At 40.6% G+C, this 24,747-nt stretch overlaps 1 protein-coding gene across 2 annotated transcripts; it reads left to right on the forward strand.

The window, feature by feature from the left end:
• The first annotated feature begins 2,297 nt into the window (after nt 1-2,297).
• Nucleotides 2,298-24,690, forward strand: VCPIP1 (valosin containing protein interacting protein 1). Of its 2 annotated transcripts, XM_077352269.1 has the most exons (4): nt 2,298-5,199; nt 8,038-8,124; nt 14,935-14,976; nt 24,534-24,690. In XM_077352269.1, the coding sequence occupies exons 1-4, from the start codon at nt 2,517-2,519 to the stop codon at nt 24,578-24,580; spliced, it is 2,859 nt and encodes a 952-aa protein (XP_077208384.1). In that variant the 5' UTR covers nt 2,298-2,516; the 3' UTR covers nt 24,581-24,690. The 2 variants fall into 2 exon arrangements, with proteins under 2 accessions (XP_077208384.1, XP_077208383.1); XM_077352268.1 differs by lacking the exon at nt 24,534-24,690 and having other exon boundaries at nt 14,935-19,799.
• Nucleotides 24,691-24,747: the final 57 nt, after the last annotated feature.

A 24,747-nucleotide genomic window follows, 5' to 3' on the forward strand; every position in this document is an offset into this window, starting at 1 on the left:
GGATTGATCTCTGTACTCTGGAGATGAACTGTAATTCAGGTCCCACTTGGAGGCTGGCATCCTTTATTAGAATAACCAAATAACAGGGGAGCCCAGATGCAGCATAAAGACGGGATTCTATATGGATGGATGAACCTTCCTTTTTCCAGGATACTTCTTGTTTTCTCAATTGTTTCTCATTCTGTGTGGTAAACATTGATCCATTCTCTTTGTAATTTCCTAATTGAATTATTGGCCATTGCCTGTCCTGCTAACAGATAATATCCAGTCATTCCTCTTGATTAAATTGTTCAAAAGAGAAGGGGAGTAGAGCTCATACAGACTAAAAGCAATATCATCCAGAGAAAACTGAATTTTCAAAATAGAAACTTGGGCTTCATAATAGGAAATTAATGCTGTTAAACATAAGATTATTCCATAGAATGTTTGTTGCCTTGTTAAGACCCTCTGCCTCTCAGGACAGATGACCAGTGCCATTAAAGTTTAGACCACTAGCCATCTGTGTGTGCAATCAGACTCTCATATACAACCAAACATTGCTCACATTTCTTTGGTCATAAAAGTCTTCTTATGGATAACAGGCAGGAAGGAAAAAAACTCTATGGGGATATGTGGTGATAGGATGGAATATAAATGTAATTATAAATAAATCATAATTGAATGTTAATATGGTCTTTAATTACCAAAAGAAGAATGTACCTCAGTAGTTCAGGACAAGCATTAAAAGTAAACATCCAGTGACACCGCCTGTAGGACCAGCAGTTAATTCTGAATGTCCCTCACCCATGTGAGGCATTATTGGTCAAGCCAGATACTGCTTTGTTTATGAGGTCTAATATGATCACAGCATGATATGCTGCAGGGCATAAGCCTATGTCTTTTCAATGGGGAATGGGGGCAAATAAAACATTAGGATCAGTTGATTGAGCCCTAACAAATCACCCAATCAGTTTGTATATGTTGCAGTCACAATATATGGGGGAGGGGGGAAATCATGTTAACCCCTCCCTAATAAAAAGAACATACATTGTCAAGGTTAGTACTTAATGGCAGACATTTTCCCAATTGTGAAAAGAAATATTTAAAAGAGACTATTGCTTTTAATTATAACTAGTCTCTTCTAATTATTTTTCACAACTAGGAAAGTGTCTTCCATTAATTACTAACCCTGACATTTTTATTTCCCAAATGTTTTTGTGAACTACAACAGAATCCAAAGGACTTATTAGATTTTTAGCAAAGAATTATCATACTGCATCATTTGGATGTTATGACAGTTTACTAATTTTTTACTGCCATAATTTACTTTGCCCTTATATCTGTATTAATATGATCCTTGTTCCATTGTCTGAGAAAGAGTGCATGCACTAAATCTTTGTTGGTCTCAAGGGTACTATTGGACTCAAATTTTGTTACTGACACCTTGTTCATGATGATTTTTGTGACATAAATTTAATAATGAATTAGGGTTGCAAAAGTGGCGGTGCAATCCTGAACAGTTATATCCTTCTAAGCCCATTGATTTCAATTCATTTTAGGAATGCACTGTATAGGAAGGCTGCAATGCTGAACCTGAGACGAAGCTGAACCTAATAGAAATAAAAATAAGTACGTCTGATGCTATTCGAGAGACTTACTCCCACAAAATATTCTCACAGATTCCAACCCATGTTGTATATATCCATCTGAAACTCTGTTCTGCTAGTTCCTAGAAGTTGTTTATGAGTTCTTCAACGAAGGTTTAGAATACGTCAAATAAACATGTTGGTCTTAAAGGTGCCACTGGACTCTCAATTTGTTTCGCCGCATCGGACCAACCCGGCTTCCCACTTGAATCTATGTTAAACAGAAATATGATATTGCGGTTCAAAACCACTTTTATGTCACTTTTGAGTTACTTCAGTACATTCACCAAGGCTCGCTTCCAAGTAAAAACCCAAAGGATTGCGCTGTAAATGTCGCGTCAGTAGTCAGCTAAACCCCTCCTCAATAGTTTTCCCCCGGGGACCTATGCGCAAAGCATTCTAGGAAGTGTATTTTTTAAAAAATTCTATGCGTCTTCCACTACTTGGGCATTCACAGAGACAACACTACATTTCCCAGGTATCCTAATGTCAAAATAGCCCTTTTCATTTCTCTCATTTTTCCTGTACTGCGTTGCACGACGGTACTAGCAGTTTTTGAGGCACGACCTGCCAGATTCCAAACGACTGTGCTCTCTGAGCCAAGAAACTACAACTCCCGGTTGTCCTAGCAGAGTGGCGCTTGCGCAGCTTGCATAGAAGGAAGGAGGGGAAAGGCCGTTACGTTGAGGGCAACGGCCAGGGCAGTGAAGAGGCAGTAAGCGGCGGCGCTGGAGGCTTCCGTGCTGGACCGAGGCAGAGCGGGGGAAGGGCAGCTTCTGCTGAGCTGCCTCCGTTACGGCTGGGGACGAGGGGATGAGCCTGTGAGGGGCCGCGGATAGAAGAGGCTGAGGGGAGGAGACCGGCCGCAGGCAGGCAGAGAGGCGCGGAGCAATGTCTCAGCCGCCTCAGCAACATCCGCCTCAGCAGGAGCAGCAGCCGGTAGCGGCGCCGGTGTCGAAAAAGAGGGACCGGCGGATCTTCTCGGGCACTTGCCCGGACCCCAAGTGCCAGGCGCGCTTGTTCTTCCCGGCGCACGGGCCGCTGAGCAGCGGGAGCATCGAGTGCACGGACTGCGGGCAGCGCTATGAGCAGCGGCAACTGCTGGGGGTGGAAGAGGTGACGGACCCGGACCTGGTGCTGCACAACCTGCTGCGAAACGCGCTGCTCGGGGTGAGCGGGGCGGGGCCTCCCCGGAAGAACACGGAGGTGATCAAAGTCATGGGCCTCTCCAATTACCACTGCAAGCTGCTGTCTCCTATCCTGGCCCGGTATGGCATGGACAAGCAGACGGGCAAGGCCAAACTCCTCAGGGAGATGAACCAGGGGGATGTCTTTGACTGTTCTCTTCTTGGGGATCGTGCCTTCCTCATTGAGCCTGAACATGTGGAGACTGTGGGCTACGGCAAAGATCGCTCTGGCAGCCTTCTCTACTTGCATGACACGCTAGAAAATATAAAGAAGGCCAACAACAGCCAGGAATGTCTCATCCCGGTCCATGTAGATGGTGATGGCCATTGCTTAGTTCATGCTATCTCCCGGGCATTAGTGGGCAGAGAACTGTTCTGGCATGCATTGCGGGAGAACCTCAAGAAGCACTTCATAGAGAACCTTGCTCGCTACAAAGCCCTCTTTCATGACTTCATTGATGCAGTGGAGTGGGAGGACATCATCAATGAGTGTGACCCTAGTTTCATTCCCCCAGAAGGAGTGCCAATGGGCCTTAGAAACATCCACATCTTTGGTCTCGCCAATGTGCTACATCGGCCTATCATTCTCTTGGATTCTCTAAGTGGAATGCGTAGTTCAGGAGACTACTCTGCAACATTCCTTCCTGGATTGATACCAGAAGAAAAATGCATGGGGAAAGATGGCATGTTAAACAAACCTATCTGTATTGCCTGGAGTAGTTCTGGACGTAACCACTATATTCCTCTAATTGGAATAAAAGGTGCTGCTTTGCCTAAATTGCCTATGAAATTACTTCCTAAAGCTTGGGGAGTACCTCAGGACCTTATTAAAAAGTATATAAAATTAGAAGAGGATGGTGGCTGTGTCATAGGAGGAGACAGAAGTTTGCAAGACAAATATTTGATGAGACTGGTTGCTGCCATGGAGGAGGTCTTTATGGATAAGCATGGTATTCATCCAAGTTTAGTAGCTGATGTGCATCAATATTTCTACAGACGAACTGGTGTAATAGGAGTTCAGCCTGAAGACGTCACAGCAGCTGCTAAAAAGGCAGTGATGGACAACCGCCTCCACAAGTGTCTAATTTGTGGGGCCCTTTCAGAAATTCATGTTCCTCCAGAATGGCTGGCTCCAGGAGGGAAGCTCTATAATCTGGCAAAAAGTACCCATGGGCAGCTAAGGCCTGATAAAAATTATAGTTTTCCCCTGAACAGTTTGGTATGCTCTTATAATCCTGTAAAGGATGTTCTTGTACCAGACTACAGTTTGAGTAGCTTGACTGCTTGTAATTGGTGCCATGGAACCTTGGTGCGTCGTGTCAGAAGTGATGGCTCTGTTGTATATTTGGATGGGGACAGAACTAATACTAGGTCTGTAGGGGGCAAATGTGGCTGTGGATTCAAGCATTATTGGGAAGGGAAAGAATATGACAATCTTCCTGAAGCTTTTCCTATTACTTTAGAGTGGGGTGGGAGAGTGGTGAGAGAGTCAGTATACTGGTTTCAGTATGAAAGTGACCCATCTCTGAATAGCAATGTGTATGATGTTGCAATGAAACTTGTTACCAAGCATTTTCCTGGAGAATTTGGTAGTGAGATTCTTGTTCAGAAAGTTGTCAATACAATACTGCATCAAACAGCCAAAAAGAACCCTGATGATTATACACCTGTAAATATTGATGGTGCTCATGCCCGAAGAGTTGATGATGTTCAACATGGACAAGACATGGAATCTCAGCTTCCAACCAAAATTATTCTTACTGGACAAAAAACAAAAACATTGCACAAAGAAGAGCTGAATATGAGTAAAACTGAAAGAACTATCCAGCAAAACATTGCAGAACAGGCTCCTGTAATGCAGAAACGAAAAACGGAAAAATTAAAGCAGTCACAAAAAGGGCCAGCTAGAACTGTTTCCCCTGGTGTTGTTCCCGATGGGCCTTCATCAGCACCTGCTACCCCAACCAAGACTCCTTATTCCCCAACATCTACAAAAGAAAAGAAAATACGCATAACAACTAATGATGGTCGGCAGGCAATGCTTACATTGAAGTCCACCACCACATTTTCAGAGTTACAAGAAAGCATAGCTAGAGAATTTAATATTCCTCCTCATTTGCAATGTATTCGCTTTGGTTTTCCTCCCAAAGAGCTTCTCCCACCCAAAGAAGGACAGGAAAATGAACCTGTTCCTTTGCTGCATGGTGACAGAATAACCATAGAGATCCTTAAAGCAAAGGAAGATAGTAGCCAGTCTACTTTGATGCACTCGTCCCATGCTGTGAAACATGATGATGCTGCAATTACTAGTAAAATCTCTTCCAAGGAACTCCAAGAGCAAATTGATAAGGAAATGTACTCACTGTGTCTTCTAGCAACATTTATGGGTAAGAGAGGACTTAATTAGCATTTTTAAAGTATTGAATTGCTAAAAGTATGGCTAAATATTTAATTTTATAAAAATTAAGAGGCTATGACAAGCTGAAATAAATAACATTATTAATGTGACTTTCAATATAGGAGGATATACATGTGTCCTTTTTAACTGATTACAGCACTCCTCTTGTACTAAATAGATCAGCGTTTAAAAGTACTGCAATTCATTTAATGCATGATAGAGCAAGCAGGTAGAACTGGGAACCCTCAAAATGGTAAATAAAACATTCATACATTTGAAAGCATAATTGCTTGTCAATCTGTACATAATATAGATGTATCAGCACAATGATTAATCTATCAAATGTCTTTTTCTGCTGCTCAGCCAGATCTGTTGAAGGTTATATTTTAAGAAGCCTTTGAAACCCAATTAATTGGCAGTGTTACGATTAAAATCAATATATTGCAGTATTTGCCATTGGCTGCACTGAGTTTATGACATCAGAACTTAATGCTTGGCTAGTTGATGCAAGAGTGTTTTTTCAAGGTCTGTTTTGCTGCATCTGAAACCCCTCAGAGGACTGCAGAATGGCCGGAGGCTTACAGAAGGCTTATTCCTTGTCTGGTGTAGTGTTTTCAGTCCTTCCATCAGATATTTGGTCTAAATTTGAAGATTAAGTTTGTTTGTCAAGGTATTATAAAGTATCCAGAAAACTGGTTAAAAGGAAATTGTTTTAGGGTGTGATCTCTTGAAATGAAACTTACAAGTGTGTCTGTTCTAGGAATAGAAACTGAATAAGAAACAAAATTGAAACTTTAGTGTTTATTACTGTTATAGGTACCAAAGCTTGCCAGACTGTGGCATTGAATCCTTTGTAATACTTTCAGTTTTTCCTTGAATTTTCTCAAATGCAGTCAAGCCTTAAAAACAGATGTCTCTTCTAGTGCAGAAGAAGAGATCCCCAGAAAGCCATAAGCCTGGAAAAAATGTGGGGTCCTTCTTAGAGTCCAGCACCATCAGGACCAGGGGGCTGATTGGGAATAAGTTTTACCCATGCCATTTCTGTTCTGTGTTACGCCTCATGACTAAAAAGAAAAAAAAAAGATGATGGGTAACAGACTAAGTAAAGAGTTTTAAGACAGAAGTTTGGGCCTCTGCATTAACTGTTCTGCATTACCTATATATGCTTTCCCAACATAAATATGCTCCGAAGATAATAGTATTCAAAGGATGAGTCAGTCCTTCCAAAGAAACAAAGATCACTTATAGATTCAAGTTCATGAGGCCTGCCTTGTTGTTGGAGGACTATATTGTCAGTGTGACATTGTAGGTGGAAATCACGGTACAGTATACTCTAAGTTATTTAAACCTAAATTTGAGCCTTGACAGTACACAAGTTTTCAAAGGATGACATTTTAATCCTTCTATTATCTAGTTGTAGTACGCTATGAAGGATGATTCAGAGTACTGATCTCTTTCATGATGCTTTAGATCACAGTTCTCAGGGCCTCTTTCAAGCAAGTATTTGGATTTAATTTTTCCCCCCAATGGAATGAATGCCCTGCAATTCTGTTTTGTCACTGCTTTTGTAAGTGAAACAACTGTCAAGGTATTGTCTGAGGTGAAAGGGTATATGATTTGCTTCCTTTTTCTCTGCTTGTATTGTAATGTGTGTGAGATACAAACCTTTTTATGGAGGAGGCTTCCCTAGCATGCCTACTTAGGAGTAAATCACATTCAGTGGGGCTTGCTCCCAGGAGAATGTTTTTAGGCTTGCAGCCAGAGTCTCATTTCTCATATCATGGCAGAATCAAGTTACATTAACTAGCAACCTTTTTTATAGTTCTCGCTTCTTTATAATAAGTGAAATGGTTCTTAGTCTAGCTGGGAATGCAAAAACCTGAAGTTTAGTAAGCTTAGTGTGGTATCAAGACAGCATTTTTTTCTTAACTACTTAAAACCAATATGGATAATATGTAACAAATGCTTTGCTGCTTGAAGTACTCATATCCTGATTAGCACTTACAGTCCATTATGTGTGTACTTGGACATTAGGCCTTATTATTACAGCACAAGAATTTCTGTTGCTTCAAAACCTTTCCTGGGGAAAGGACTGTTCAATGACAGCTGTAGGAATCACAAACCAGCATTTTCAGTCACATATCAAGTGCTAGGTTTCCTGTGGAATGGGATATTCTTTGTTTATCTGTTACAGAACAGAAAAATGTCAGTAATTTTGACAAGGTGCATGGGAATGGGGATTATTTGTATGTTGCAAGAATCCAGAAGTTCATTGAAGGATCCCTAACATTGTAAGCCCAGATACCCACTGTTTGGGTAGAAGGGAGTTTTTTTACACTGAAATTCATCTATATACACTATTGGAAATTTTTTTTGTTTTGTTTATACCTGCCATTGTACCCAGTTTACATTATTCTCCCTTCTATTTTATCCTCACAACAACTCTAAGGTAGGTTAAGGTTGAGTTATGTGGCTGGCCCAATGTCACCCAGCAAGATTCCATGGGAGAGTGGAGCTTTATACCTTGCATATTCTAGCCTGATGATGTTCTGACCATCACACTACAAATAGTAATAATGTTTATGTGAAAGAACACAAGAGATGTGTTCATTAGCCCATTATTATTGTCGTTAGGGATGCCCAATGACTGTCATCACTCAACATGAGCTTGCTCCTATCTATATACTGCCACCCAACTTGAATATTTGGTCTCACAAGAGTATGGTTCTATGTTGGGATGTTGGGACAGTGTGGGATGCTGGGAACATACTTTGATATGTTTTGATGGTGCTAATTTAATTTTTAACTTTGTATCTCTAATCCACAGGAGAAGATGTTTGGTCTTATGCAAAGGGGCTTCCTCACTTGTTCCAGCAAGGTGGTGTGTTCTACAATATAATGAAGAAAACAATGGGTATTGTTTCTAACTCTCTGCTAATAGATTTATTTCCAAGAAATGTCATTCTCATACAAGACATCGAGTGGGTGGAGACTGCCTGTTTCTAGTTGGCAATATAAGCTGTTTCTGTTGACTTATAATAGAAAGGTTATCCACCATACATACCCAATCACAAAATATATTGCTTCGAATTTTAAAAGAGTTGACAGTTGGAGAAAGATAAATCAGAACTTGCAGGCTTTTGTTCCTGACATTACATGTGAATTAGAATTACAGTTATTAGCTTATTATCCTGAATTTTGCAAGTTGCTCAGTTTCTGGAAGAATGAACTGAAATAAGATGATATAACTACATTTGATGCAAGACCAGGATCCAGAGATGATGTTCCAAATGTGTGCAAAGTCACACCAGCCTCCCTTCCCCAGCTCATTGCTCCCTACAAGCTGCTACGGATGGTTAGATGCCCTCTCAAATGGCATTTAATATGGCATAGGTGGTTTAAGCTGGAAGTAAAATTGGTTGCCTTCAGGTTCCTCTTTAGATTCTAGCTCATAGCTATGTTGCAGAACACAGCAGAGTCAATAAAGAGGCTAAATCAGAGTAAAACTGCAGATACCTAATTGGCTCGTAATAAAAAAATTTAGCATGCAAGTGAGATTTGTTCTTATTTAACGCAGAAGCTGTAATCACATGACAACTTTGTCATGAAACATCTAAAATTGTTTGACATCAGAAGTACTTTGTACCACTTTTCCATCATCTTTTGAAATGTGATTTGAACAATACTCTGAGTTTTTGTCAACATTCTTTTCTTTTGTACAGGAACTTGATCCTCTGTACATTATAGGAATAAACCCAGTTGCCTGTTTTGCTGCAGTTGCCTGTTTTGCTCTGCATTTTACACCATCTCTAGTCCCAATAGCCAGCAGATGATTTTTAGGGGTGGAGGGGTCCTTCCTGACTGTTCTCTGTTCTTCTATATTAAGATTTAAAAAAAATGTTTTTTTACTGTGCTTTATGATGGTATCTTATCACTGTAAATAGCCTCAAGCCCAATTAAGGGACAATATAATCAAATTAATTTTAAAGTTGTAGTATTGTAAGAATTTATAATTCATAGAAGGAGAAACAGTACATTTCATACTGTGGAACTCACAGAACAGATTTAGAGTCCAGTGGCAAAGTTTTATTCATGTGCATGTACAAGAGCTTGAATAAAACTTGGTTGGTTTTAAAGGTGCCACTGGACTCTAAATCTGTTCTGTGATTTCCATAGTACAAAATACTGTTGCTCCTTCTATGAATCTTAAATTCTTACAGTTCTAAACATTAAAAATTCATTTATTTATTTGATTACTAGAAATTAAGGCCACTGTAAAGAAAATACAGCAGGCGCTAGGGAGTTGGGGATGGGGGGGTGTATGGATAGAAATAAGGGAGGACGAAAGAAAGGAAGAAAGGCATGAAGACAGGATGAGGGCAAGTGAGAGGGTGAGAAAGAGGCAGAGACAGAGAGAAAGAAGAGAGACATGTAGGGAGGAAGGAAGGAGGAAGTGAATGCTGGGAGAGGAAGGAAGGAGAAAGGGAATGCTGGGAGGAAGGCAGGCAGGGAGGTAGGTGCCCTGAAAGGGGATGGGGCAGGGAGGGAGGGGCGGTGGAAAGGTGCTGGGGGGTCGAGTCGCGAGGGGGGGTGGTGAGGGTCGAGTTGCGAGAGGGGGAAGAGTTGGGGGTACAGAAGTGTAGGTGGCTGTGAGTTTGGTTGCAGGGAGGCTGAAAGGAAGAAAGGCAGAAAGAGAGGAAGGGCAAAAGCGAGCAAGTGTGAGGGAAAGAAAGGGAGAGAAAAAGAGGAAGTCAGGAAGGAAGGAGTCAGCACTCCCGGAGACCCCCCCCCCCGCCCCAGCTAGGGACCAAAGGAGTTTGCCGGGCAGCTCAGTTGATGGGCGGGGCCAGCGCAGCCCCTCCCTGGCTCTGAGAGTCAGCTATCACGCTCCGGGCCGCCGTGGAAGGGCTTCCCCCCCAGGCCTCCCCACCCACCCAGCCGCGACTCGAGGCCTTCTGCCGGCCCCGGGTAGCGGCTATTCCTGGGCCTGGGAGAAGGCCCCCGGCTACCAGCCCCCCCCCCGCCGCAGCGTTAAGGCAGCTAGGGCGCGAAAGGAGCAGGGACGCCTGCTCCTTTCCCTGGGGCGAGGAGAAGCCGGCTGGAGGACTCACCATGTCAGAAGGGCTCCTTCTTCTGTGCAGCTCCCTATTGGCTGCTTGGCCCTGGATTGACATTCGGAGGGCCCTACGAGGTTTTATCCTGGACAGGGCTCATCCTTTCTCCTCCCCTTTAGCTCTTACCCTTTTATTCCTACCGCTCCACAGGAGCAGTTTACAGATATTGTCCTTTAAGCAGATTTTATAGGTGCCTCTGGACTCTAAATCTGTTCTGCTGCTTCAGACTAACACGGCTACTCACTTGAATCTGTGGAACTCACAGTATCAGTTCTGGGGTTCTCCCTGTATTTGTATAGTTAAGATCATTGATTTGTAAATTTAGAGGCTAATTTTTTCCAATCTCTCTCACTCATTTTCATACACATCTTTTCTGCCAGATTTGATATGATGGCATTTTATTTATTCATTTATTTACTGTATTTGCTGCCATATAAGACTACTTTTCTGCCCTGAAAAACATGTCTCCAAGTGGGGGGGGGGGTCGTCCTATACGCCGGGTGCACTTCAGTTGGGATAGACATAGCTGCCCATAGTGGCCTCCCAATGCCCACCCACCTTATTCTACATACCATCCAGTATTGCATGGTATCCAGCGTGGCCGCGGCGGGCATCAGCAGTGAGACAGGGGTGCCAGCCTTTTTGGCGTGACCGGCCCGTTCTGCTCAGCGGGAAGCAGCTGCGCTCCGGCCTGCCCCTTGTCTACGTAGAGCTCGCACATGCGCACTTGTGCACTAGTGCCGGTCACAGGGAGATTCAGGGGCGGGCCAGGTATATAACAAACTCTGTATTTTGAGTAAGAGCCTCTTGTGGCGCAGAATGGTAAGGCAGCAGAAATGTTGTCTGAAGCTGTCTGTGCATGAGGCTGGGAGTTCAATCCCAGCAGCTGGCTCAAGGTTGACTCAGCCTTCCATCCTTCCGAGGTCGCTAAAATGAGGACCCAGCTTGCTGGGGGGTAAACGGTAATGACTGGGGAAGGCACTGGCAAACCACCCCGTATTGAGTCTGCCATGAAAACGCTAGAGGGCGTCACCCCAAGGGTCCGACATGACCCGGTGCTTGCACAGGGGATACCTTTACCTTTACTTTTTTATATTTTGAGTGGAAATGTTGGGGGGGTTGTCTTATACGCCCAGTCGTCTTATACGCCGGCAAATACGGTATATTGTTTGATTTCTAGCCTGCCACTCCCACAAGAAACCTGTGGAGGGTAACATTGACCCCCGATAAAACCCCATTAAACCAAGTTAATTCAAAGTACCAAAGCAGCGATGAAAACTTCTCCTCCCCGCATCCACAACCAGACAGTTGCCATGTATTGTCTCTGCAGCATTAGATTATGTTCAGTTTGCTATTGGATAGGGATGCAAGCAAGAGGAGGGCAGGCAGGAAGGAGAATGTTCTAGATCTGATAGGAATTTCAGTAAGAAGAATGCAGAGTGAATGAAAGATCTGTTTTTCATGTATATAGTGAAGAGAGTTCTGAGTCTTGAAAGCTCCTACATCAAATATCTTGTTGGGCTTTTAAGATGCTACTGGACTCTAATTTAGTTGTTCTACAGCAGATCAACATGGCTACCCTCTAAAATGCTTCTTATGTAGAAGCAATTACACGCTATTATTTTTGTAGCATTCTTCATATTTGGTTTAAACAGTTGAGCGTTCCCTTTGTGCTGTTATATGGAAGTAAACCACATTTGACTCACTGAGAACTTATTTCTGAGTAAAAATTCTTAGGATTAGGTAATGCTTTCCTTTTATTGCCATTGCTGAGATAGTAGTCAATGTAAAACTACATTGTGTTTCAAAATGCTTTTTTGTAGAATACTGCTTGATTTTTGCAATGCTCAGCCAATTTGCCTCTTTTTAGTTATGAGTTTAAAACATGTATATTTTGACATTTCATTTTTAATAGCTGTCCAAAGCAGTTTACAATTCATAACATTTAATAAAGGTAAAGTATAATCAAGTAATATTATTAAATCACAAAACTCCCAAAACAATTGAAACAATATTCCTCCATTTGTTATTATTAAGAAATATTATTTATTACATTTATATCCTACGATTCTTCCATCACGGAACTCAAGGCATTCAACATGAGTTTACTATGTAGTTTCTTATCCAGAGTCTGGTCACACCCAGGCTTGCTTAGCAATAGCCATTTTTCTGTGTCATTTATCTTCCAACCATATCCTGGGAAAAGTGAGACATTGTTTTACCATAGAGTGCATTATAGAATGTTTTGACTTTTAGCAACGTCTTAAATAAACCCATGATGTTCCAGTGGGTGAGAATGTACAGGGATATTTGCTTTTCAATATCAAACATAGAGGTGTTAGGTTTGCTGTAAGTCAGGAGTTCATGTATTACTGGTTAAATCCAGGCTGTGCTGAAATATGACAAACTATGATCTATTTTTGATATGAATGAGCCTGAGACATTCCTGTGCTCTCTCATCCTCCCTTAACACTGAGAGTGGAGGCTTCCTGGTTTGCTCAGTCTTCAGTAAGACCACAGTTTGTTGTAATTAAGTCTTCTTGGAGGGCATCTGTCCAGCCTTTGCTGAGACAGCTACATTAGTTGCCAGTATGCTTCTGGATGAACTTCAAGGTATTGAACTTGATCTTTAAGGCTATATGTAGCTTAGGCCCTTCTTACTTATGAGTCCGCTTACCTCCTTATCCACTCTGCTGATGGTCCTGGCGTCCAGGGAGGTACACCTGGCCTCAACCAGGGTCAGGGCTTTTTTCAGTCCCTGGAATGAGCTCCCAGAAGAGTTATGGGCCCTGACGGAGCTCTCAAGGTTCCGCAAGTCCTGCAAAATGGAGCTATTCCACCAGGCATTTGGTTGAGGCCGGGCTGAAGCCCCGGAATATTTGATCGGGTCTTCCCTCCCCCTGGCTTCCTGGGCTTGGTATTAGACCAGGCCCAGATGATAACAACCTATCCCGATTTATATCTAGGGCATTGTTTGATCATACTACTGACCACAGCTATGACTTGTTGGGAAAGGGGTTTTTACATTTATTATCGTCACCTTAATTGTAATTTTTAGAGGTATTGTGATTGTTTTATGGGGTGTTTTAAATAGTTATATGATGTTTTATTGTTAGCCACCATGAGCCAGTTTGCTGGGAGCAGCAGGATAAACATCTAACCAATAAATAAATAAATAACTTTTAAATTCATGGCATTCTGATGCCATGACCTACCTCTGTTTGAGATGGACATAAATGTAGAATGACATTCCTAATACATGTTGAATGTGAGTGAAAGCCTGGAAATTTCATGCTCATTTACATCATGATGAAACTGTGGCTTGCAGATGATGATTGTGTAGTGATGTTTGATGACTCCCATTTAAGATATCTAATTATACTTGAATAGTTCTGTTGCACTTTCTGATATTTTGTTGAGGATCTCTGTGAGCTGGTAAGCCACTCCTGGATGATGTATTTTTGATTTTGGCACAGTGTTACATGCTCTGATCACATCCAGGTTAGATTACTGTAAAGCACTTTATGTGGGACTGTCTTTGAAAACTATTTGGCCCAAAATATGGCGGCCAGGTTATTGTCAGGGGCTGGATACAGGAATCACATCACCCCTGAGCAGAAAAATCTGCAGTGGCTGCTCACTTGTTTCTGAGCACAATTCAAAGTGCTGTTTCTTACATTTTTAAAGCCCTGAATGGTCCTCCACTCATATTGTCTGGCCCTCCAGTTAATATCCTCTTTCGAATCCTACTTTATGTACTCCAGCATACAGAAGTAAGGCAGATGGTGACCAGAGATTAGTACCTTACCTGTGGAATGCCCATCCCTTTTGAGGCTCACTTGGAGCCTATACTACTTTTTTTTTAGGTGCCAGGCCAATATGTTTCAGTTTGCCCAGGATTTTAATTTTTTTTTATGGCCTTTTATAATCTGATTTTAGTCTGAGAAATGTTTAATACCCATTTGAGATTGCTAGATGTTTACTGTTCTATACACTGGCTGTGTTTTTGAGTGCTGGGTTTTAATAACTTTTATGATGTTTAATGTTTTAAATATACTTCTTCTTTAAGCTGCCTGAGGCTGGCTCCTTGAGGCTCACCTGGAACCTACATTACTCACCTGGAACTTACATTACTTTGCCAGGCCAAAATATTTTTACCAAGCTTTTAACTAAAGGTTTTATCTTTTAAAGTTCTTCTGGTCTGCTTCTAGCCTGAGTACCTACAGCACTTTAGAACACTTAATGTATATTATGCTGTGACAACCTGGCTGTTCTAATGATGTTGCCTTTATTTTTAATGGCTTTGTTTTGTTTATTGTAAGCCACCTTAAGAAGGTCATTGAGAGGTGGTATTCACTTTTTCTAAATAAATGAATATATTCACAAGTTATGGAATTCCATGTGCAGGGAGGTCTCCCTTTTTGCTTCTCATTCTGCATTTAGATAAATTGACATTTGAATTTCAGGAATTTAATTTCTCATGTGGTAGCTCTGAATAATTCAGTAATTGCTGGTTTGTTTTCTTACCTTGAAGTTTAGAGTTTGTGAATTTTATTAATTGCTGTGGAACTGTCACTGGTAATTTAAGGTTTTTTTTTTTCCCTCCTTAGGCCTGGCTGATGGGAAGCATTGTACTTTTCCACACTTGCCTGGTAAGACCTTTGTGTACAATGCTGCAGAAGATAGATTGGAACTTTGTGTGGATGCTGCCGGGCACTTCCCTGTGGGTGCTGATGTGGAAGACTTGGTTAAGGAGGCACTGAGTCAAGTACGAGCAGAAGCTTCTTCAAGGAGCAGGGAAGCAAGTCCTTCGCATGGGCTTCTAAAACTTGGTAGTGGGGGAGTAGTTAAAAAGAAGTCAGAGCAACTTCATAATGTAACTGCATTTCAAGGCAAAGGCCATTCTCTGGGAACTGCAGCTGGAAGTCAACAACTTCATCAAAGAGCAGCAAGGGAAAGTCCGCTTACAAGAAAACAGAATCCAGGCACGGACTTCAGTCCTAGTTCTGCTAAATCTGAGCCTTCTGTTAACAGTGAGCTTATACGGATAGCTCCTGGAGTAGGAACAATGAGAGACAGCAGGCAGCTTGACCCTAATTTGATTGAGGCACAGCGAAAGAAATTGCAGGAAATGGTTTCTTCAATTCAGGCTTCAATGGACAGGCACTTGCGGGATCAGAATGCTGAGCAATCATCAGCACATGATTTCTCACAAAGGAAATTAGAGGTGGCGGGTTCTTCTGCTAAAACCAGAAGTCCTCAGACTAGTTTGTCTGAATCATTTTCAAGTGGCAGTGGACATTTGAATACAGAAACTGATAGTAACATGACAAATGCAGTGGAAGGAACATTCCCCACAAGATCAAAAGCGCAAAAGGGAAATTCTGTTGAAGAGCCTGAAGAGATGGATAGTCAAGATGCAGAAATCACTAATACAACGGAACCAATGGATCATTCATGAATAGTTAAAAGCTGATAAAGATACAAGAGATTACTGTGCAAATATAACATTTCTTGGCAGGGCCACATAAAACTAGTTCATTGAATCTTGTATGTTTCAAAGATTATATCTTACTCATTGCATGATAGCAAATGTGTGATAGAGAATAGCTTTTAATATACCATTCTGCTACCCAGGTTAGCTCTCAGTTACCTGTAAACTAGCTTAGGATATGCACTGAGTTGAATATCTGCTGTAGGTGTGGGTTATGATTTTTTTTGTAATTTTTATTTCCATTAAAGTCTTAATGTTGCAGCCCACTTGAGATCCTTATTAGGTTTTTAAGACTGATATGTGAAAATAAACCCTGACAAATGTAGTGTGTTGTCAGACAGTGATCCATTCAGAAATACAGCATAAAACGACATTCCCCCATACCTTAATACTTTGGAGTTACTTACATTTGTCAGGTTTCTTGCAATATAGAAGGATATTGATTTGAGATTTCTTATAAAGTTCTGCATTTAAGGAATGATAGTGAAAGGGGTAATATAGTGTAAGATGAAGCAACAGTTATGTTAATGCATGGCAGTCTGAGCCAGCACAGCTTTTCACTGCCCAGTTGGCAAGTGATTGCATGTTAGTTTTAAGTTGATTAGGTCCCATGGCGTGCTTTCACATTGCAAGGATAGTCATAAGCAAGTATTTTAAGAAGCTGCAGGAAACCAGTTTGAATTCGTTTCGTGCTGGAAGAGTTTGATAAGCATCGGTTATCTTGGAGACTGTTAAAATTTCCTGAGCATGTGGATGAAAGTAATTTAGGGGAAGAGCTTCATCAGAGGTTTTTCATTGGTATAGTAAAAACTAGGAATGGGAATATTTTTGTGTTTTTTGGTGATGCAGTCTATCTGCACCAGTTTGATTAAACTACCATCCACTTAAACAGCATATTCATTAGATCTACAGTGCAAAATTTTAAGAAGCAGCCATTGTGTTTGCTCCATAAATATGGAATATTTATCTTGATGCTGATATTGCACTTTTGCCTCTTTGCATATTTCTATTTTATGTGCATTATGACTGCTTCATATGATAAAAATAAACTTGAAAGGATAAAAAACTTCCAATACAGAAGACATAGAATTCAAGTGCTTAATTACTGACGCCAGTTGTTGAGTGCCCATGAATTTTGCCTGGCCCACTAATATTAAGTTTGTATTATAAATGTTTGTATTCTGAAATATGGTCACTCTTTCTGAATTTATAATTGCACAAGAAAATTCTAAACAACACTATTATTAAATATCCCAAGTAAGAGAAGGTCTATTTTTGATATGAGAAATTAATGAAAGGTTGTAACTTCCTTTGGTCTACTAAAAATATAGTGATCCATTCAAACATCATTTTTGTTTTTCTTACATAGGGAATACCTATTTTATTAACTAGTACCATGTTTATATACAAGCATAGAAATCACATCTTCACAAATAAATAATTTTAAATATAGATTTTTTTCCTAAGTTTGTGTTGCTTTTGTCAAGAAACAGAGTATGTGACTACAATTGATCTGTGGCTTGTTGAGGATCAGTATGTTCCATGCTACGTATCAAAAACCACCATTGCTTTATTGTAAGTATTTGGCTATGACCCAGAAACCTATTTATGCATGAATGAGGGCATGTTCAGTGGGGCTCCATTTTGACACACCAGCTGCCCATTATCAGATTTCAAAGGTAGCGTTTGATACATTGTGTGAAGCCTGTCATACTGAAAAAGAATGCAGTCCTGTTGTTTCTGGCAATAGGGCCAACTACACTAAAGATCTAAATTTGTTCAGAATTGTTTCCATTTTTAAAAAGCCTCTTGGGAGTTACAGTATTAGTGTAAGGAAATTCTTTGGGACTTTTCAGCCGTTTCACAAAACTATAGTTCCAAGATTCCTTTTAGCAAGAACCATGGCACTGAAGCAAGTCTAAAGCTGACTTATATTTACATTGTTAATAAGCAGCCTGATGGATTGACATTAGTCTATAGGCGCACTAAAACAGAGTAGGATATTGGTGACACTGCTTTCTCAAAATTCACATGTAAGTAAGCAAAAGCTTATGTCTTGCCAAAAAAAGGCTTTTGACTTGTGGCATCGTTTATAGTATTATGAATTTAGTACCATCTTTCTCCTACCGAGAAAATAATGGTTGAAGGTACCGTCCTATCATCTCTTTTGTGTGGAATGAAAATACTGGAACACTAGGAGCTGTATGGAAAATACTACTATGCATAAAATTTTGGGGGGGAAATGCAGTTGAACTCAATTTTACAGTTGTGCATCATTTCTCAAAATTGCTACAAGTTCCATTGAGTTCAGTGGCACTTAGTTGCAACCAGTAGTTGCAAGTATGCACCAAGTGAGTTTAAGTACATGCAGCAAGGTAAGGAATTATCTCTTTAATGACAGATGGGCATATATAAAACTAATTTCTGAGGAACATTGGTCTAGAGAAGAAAATGTTAAAGACCTGTAAAATAAGTTTGCTATAAACATTACCAAGTTCTGTATGCATTATTCATATAAGGTTTTTTGATGTGCATTTGATTCCCAGTTTAACTAGACTGTGGTTTTATCAAATCAAGGATTGCTATCTTTTTATTTGTCTTTGAGGTTGAATATACTTTGTTCATCAACAACCAAGCAGTTCTGTATACGTAATATAAATGGAAAACAGATCTGTAGCATAGCAGAATTTATTATCTTGGTTTACTTAGAGGGATTAGACACTATAATCAGAGAATTAAAAAGGAGAAGTAAAATTAAGTTGTTATTGAATACTGCTGGAATTAAAGCATACTTGCAGCATTCCATTCAAATATAAAATGAATAGTGTTGAAGGTATAGGTGTTCTTTAACATACTATTGTTTTATATTTCTATGGAAACTTCACATTCGGTTTTTTATTGCAGCTTTACAAATCAACACTTCTGTTCCACAGCAGCAAAAATTGATTGCTCATATAATTTTTCTTAAGTTTTCTTGTAGCCTGTTTCTTAGATGGAAAATAAAATAGCCAGATATAGCAAATATTCTGGTTTTTAAAAAGGTTTTCCCCTCTCTCCACTGAGCATGTATATTATTTCTATTCTGCTTTAAAGATTCAATATATCCCAATGGAAATAGCCTATTACTGGAGAGTATTTAGAAACTGCCATGTTAAGGTCCAGGCATATTTCTGTTAGTCCATAGAACCTGCTGATATCACTGTGTACTAACAACAGAACTGAAGGGTTACATTTTCAAGACAATTATTGCTGTGTTTGTTAAAAGGGATATATCAGGATATGACTATGCAGTAGAGTCTATAAATGATGGCTTTTTTTTAGTCCAACTGGCAAAAAAAATGGCATAGGCCTTATATAAATCCAAAATTGGATGGGGTGAATCATCTCCAAGCCCCAGTGAGATTCAGATGTGTGCATAGTATTCTATAGGTTACTTTTTCTTTGGATCATTTTGAAACAAGGAGTTAAGAACGTGGTCTCCTTAGTACGGGGATTGGCACTATAATCCATCAAAATTTGTGAATATAAAAAACCTTTACATTTTAAGATGTTGCATTTAAAATTCTCTAATGCAGAATTCCCACTTAGTACCTATGATTGTTGTAAAGTTGTAAAACTGAACTGTGATTGGTCTTTTTAGATTTTATTTTAATGAGGATTATTGCCAGGAAGAGAAATAGTGCACTTTTGAAAGTAATTAATTTTTAAAAATGTATAAATAAGCATTAGAATTGTATATATTTAGGAAACCTTTTAAAACAGCAAGTGCTTTACGTATTGAATTAAATTAGATTAGCAATGATACCATGTTCACAATGCTGGCTGTTCAGCACATTTGGATTTTATTTGTGATTTGCTGTACTAATTTGTTTTTTATCTGTAATGTAACAATAGTGTATTATAATAGTGTATTATATTACACTTTACTGTACAGTATTTGGAATTTTCTTTGATTGCTATATTAAAAATATGAGCTAAACAGCTTTTTTAGTTTCTCTGCCAAAATGGCCACCACTGGAACTGTGGGGACAACCCAACTCATTGGACACCTTTTATCTGGGCTAATTGCTTTATGTTGCAGGAATCTACCTGCTTACCTGATATAGAAGCCATCCATTTCTGACAAAGCCTAGATTTGATTGAGCCACAGAGTTTGAATTACAATATAATATTGTTTGAGGAGCATGGAAATTAATATGAGAATCTGTGCTGAGATAAGAGGCCTGTGTATATAAATATACACTATATTGGCTATATTGGTTGCAAACCAAAGTGGTTTTTAAGTGGATTTGTGCAGTTCCTAGCAGTCTGGATTTAGTTTTCAGGCAAGTGGGAGTAGCGTGGGTAAGGCTGGTTGAGTGGTATATAGAAAAGTGAGCCCTCTGAGGCTTCTGTTAAATAAGACGAGGACATAAACCTGGATTATGGTGCTTTCATTGGGCTGGTACAGGAACCTCCTAAGGTGATTACCCTTGAATTCGTAGCTTGAGGGATAGGACATGGTACATATTGGAACAGCAACAACTGCTTGTCAAGGACCCATTATGTATGGGCCAGAATGCCCGAAGTGGCGGCGACAGGGCTTCGGGGAAAATCCCCGATTATGCCCAATGTCGCCACCATCCCTGCAGGACCCAGCCCAGTCCAGGGCCACGGAAGGCCCATGTTATAGAAACGCGGGAACTTCCACAGCTTCCTGGATGCTGAGGGCGCCTACAGAGGCTGTGGCGGGCCGGCGCTGTGCATAATTGCCAGTGCTGGCCTTTCGGCCCACCCAGCCCCAACCTACGGTGTCCCTGTAGGGACACTGCACGCCCCTGCGGGCTTTGCGGAGCCATGGAGCCAGCAGGGGCATCCCCTGCCCCACCAAAGCATGTGGTAGAGGCCTGCCCCCCACTCCCCTAGCCCCTCCCCATCTCCCCCCCACTGGCCACTGCCACTTACCCTGCTGGTCCCGGCACAAACGCCGGGGCAGGCCTGCACACCCCGCCCCCATGCGTTCACGGGGAACGGCGGGGCATCCTGCCCCATTGCAATGGCATGGCGGCGGCGCCGAGTAGCTGCTGCCGTGCATAAAGTGTCAAGGAGGAGCCATGCCTTTACACAATTTGACAGCTTTACTTTCCTGCATCTTATTAAGTGCCAACATTGCAAAAACAAGTATAGAAGGAGAGTGTGACTCTGTTATGCGGAAGGTCCCAAGTTCAATTCCTTACATTTCCAGTTTAAAAAAAGATCAGGTAGTGAGTATGGATAATGTGAAAGACCTCTTCTTTGGACTCTGGAGATCAACTGCCAGTCTGAGTAGACAGTACTGACCTTAATGGACCAATGATCTGATTGAATATAAGGCAGCTTTGTGTGTTCATGTGAAAGTGCTATGTGCCCTTGTCCACTGTAGATACCTTGGAAACCAATTAGTAAAGGTTGTCTGTTGATTATCCCAGTCAGTGTTGTCAACGTCTCTTATTCTGTGTCTAGCTTCGGAGACACAAGGAAATAGCTGCCTTATCAAGGAGACGTGCAGATGACTGTGTGAAAAGCAAATTAATGGAAGTGAGTAGTTTGTGGAATGATGCTTTGAGCTCAAGGGGGTTATAATGCTTCCAGATATAAATGCACCTGGGTTTGGTTTTAATAGCATAATTCTCCATGAGCTAAGCAGGTTGGAAATCTGAATACTAATAACGTCTATTATGGCCTGGCTGATCTTCATTTAACATACAGGATTCTTACTTTTAGGGTGATGTATTGATGACCAGATGAGCCTCTTGTGGCGCAGAGTGGTAAGGCAGCCGTCTGAAAGCTTTGCCCATGAGGCTGGGAGTTCAATCCCAGCAGCCGGCTCAAGGTTGACTCAGCCTTCCATCCTTCCGAGGTCGGTAAAATGAGTACCCAGCTTGCTGGGGGGTAAACGGTCATGACTGGGGAAGGCACTGGCAAACCACCCCGTATTGAGTCTGCCATGAAAACGCTAGAGGGCGTCACCCCAAGGGTCAGACATGACTCGGTGCTTGCACAGGGGATACCTTTACCTTTACCTTATTGATGACCAGATGTTAATCTTTGTTATTAATATATGTAATTCTACATCAAATAGTTACTACTGAATTAGCTTTAAAAGTACAGTAGAACCCATGACAAGAGATAGTGATATTTTAGCAGCAAATGGAAGTTTTATTAGCTTATTCACTTTTTTCCCAGCTTGATGCTAAGGTAACATCAATTAATCAGCAGAGCACCTGTGTTTACAATAGTTTGGACTTAAACTGTGTACTGCCTTCAAAGCGGATCTGCATGGCTACTTGAAAGAGATTAGCAAGGGTACAGTTCTTTATCTGTGCTTGGTTTTTAACCTCCCTGGTACAATTCCCCCAAAAGAGAATGCTGGTTTTGGTAAATGGCTCTGTGACAGACTGCACTTTGAGAATCAGGTTCCAAGTGCTGAAGTAGCAGAAACAGTGAGTGAAGGGTTAAAAATCTTCACTAGGCAGAGAGAATGAGAGCAGCAGGCTGCTCTGAGCACAAATATTGGCCAGCCACAGCTGAGAGGGAGTTGTTAATACTAGCTGTGTGCTGAAGAGAGCTGATGCTGGTTCTGGGAAAAAGAGAGCATTCTGGTAGTACTGATCTATGCTTAGCTGAACATTTACTCAGAGGAGAAGCTTTACCAAGAGAAAAAGAGCCTCTATGTTGGCTGAAAGCTAATCTACATGGGTGTCTGGACAACTGGGGCAGATATTTGGCAGAGAGAATTTGGACAGTAAGGGTATACTGCCAATTCAGGCCAAATTGGAAGGAGAATTCTTTTAAGGAAAGAAGAGGAACCCTTGCCAAGTTAAAAAGAAAAAATCAGGTGTAAGGATTTCCTTAGACTTTTGTTAGAAACTGCTTCCAATTCCTCCATAATCAGTGGGATACTGGTACTTCTATGAAGGGAGAAAGTGGTGGTACTAGCCACAACTAAACACCTTCTAGAAGCCAGGGGAGTTCAGTGGAACTCAAAAAGATAGAAGAACAAATGTGTTTTTGGACAAATACAGGAATGGAACCTTTTAGTTTAAAAGAAAACTTAAAATCTGGGAGGAAAGCTTATGAACTACTTTAAAGCCTGTAATTTATCTAGAAAAAGCTTGAATTCCTAATTCCAAATACTATTTCTCCTTGTAAAATAAAATATTGTATTTATTATTAACAATACCTCAGTGCCATTTCTGACAAAGGTTAAAGAAAAGAGGGCTCTTAAAACTTCCCATAAAGTCCCAGGCCTGAGTTAAGCCCAAAAGATCTGTTAATCACAGAATAGGACAGTGAGCTTCATTTTATAACTAAGAAACCATGCTACAAGTTTAGTTCAGTCTGTGAGGGAAAAACATTTTATTTTGGAGGGAAAAATTTACTTCAGGGTGGGGAAGTGTGTGGGGGTCTGTAATGGACACCAAACTAGACAGAACTACACTCGCAAATTGTTTTTGCATAGTGCTGCAACAAGGTGATGAGTGTCAAGTGGCCACATACCTGGATGGCCAAATTTTATGAATCAGATTTTGATTGGAATGGAACAAAACTCTGCCATACTCCAGCAGAGCAAGTGTGCCAAGCAGGCAATAAGGCAAAATAGTCAAACTGCAATGTTTTGCATGTCCTGTGTCTGATGACATGAGCACATCATACCCAGAAAATAATGTAAGCATTTACCTATGCTACGGGATCAGTGGCCCTTGTCCTTTCTTCACAATACAGCTGGGCCCTTGACAAAAGGCAGCAAATGAAGCACGTGACCCCTAATGGCTATCTCCACATTTCTAAACTACAGTTGGGCCCCATTGCTGGTATGTAAGAACAGATGAAATCTGTAGCATTAGAGTCTTTACATCTGGTCCTTTGAACCATATTTTTAAAAGCTGGTTTGAAAATGGGATGTAAATCCAATATCTTGGTGTATTGGTGTATATATCAGGAACCCAGGAGATCAAGTTATCTGTGGTTCAAACTATCAATACACATATACAATGTGTATGTGTGTATAAATATGCACATGTATAAAATACACACTTATACAAACGTTTTACCAATTGTGAGGTGTAAGAATTTTGTTTGAGTTTTTATTTCACTGTCATGTACATTCTATCAAGTTCCTCTATAGGTTAGTTGATTAAATAAACTTGTAATCTTCATACTTCCTTCAGCTGACCATACTGGAAACTCCAACCTATTTTTGGAGCCAGTAACTAATGAGTCTGCATGAAATGTTCAAAAATAGAAATGGCCCTAATTTATGAGTTACAAGATCCATTTCTCTACTCCTCTACTAGGATTGGCTGTAAAGTTTATTGCAAGTTATGTTATAATTTTTAAATGAATGTGAGCCAGAAATACCTTAAAATGCACCCTGTTTTATATTTAAAGTTTTAAAAACTTTGGCTCTAAGCTAGGACCTTTCAACATGCACTTACTATTTGAGTTTATATGATTCAGCCTTATTGTTAACAAACAGCCTAGAAATTGTTGCTGTTCATCAGCTAGATGAATTACTCACATTAGAAGTATTGCAAGTTGAAACACTTCTGGTTTAAAAAAACACACAGGAGCTATATTACTATTATTACTAATACATCACTTAAATATTAGTGTGAATTTTATTCCATGTAATAGATAATAAATAGATAATATCTGAGAAGATATGTCACAATACTTTAACTGCCTGTTTTTCAGGTTCTACAATGATGAGAACCAGGAATTCTGGAAGAAACATCCACTGATATGTCTATAAAGTTGACTGAAGATCTACTTGGATGCCAGGGGTGAAATACAGTTAGCTGGGAAGTCCCAATGGTTGTATTCCGCCTGCACTAATATTTGATTTTTAAGGGAATCTTGGAAGATGACATAGTTCCCCAATAAAGTAAAATATAGTTAAAACTGTTTC

This window comes from Paroedura picta, chromosome 9 (assembly GCF_049243985.1).
Source record: "Paroedura picta isolate Pp20150507F chromosome 9, Ppicta_v3.0, whole genome shotgun sequence".
Classification (NCBI taxonomy): domain Eukaryota; kingdom Metazoa; phylum Chordata; class Lepidosauria; order Squamata; family Gekkonidae; genus Paroedura; species Paroedura picta.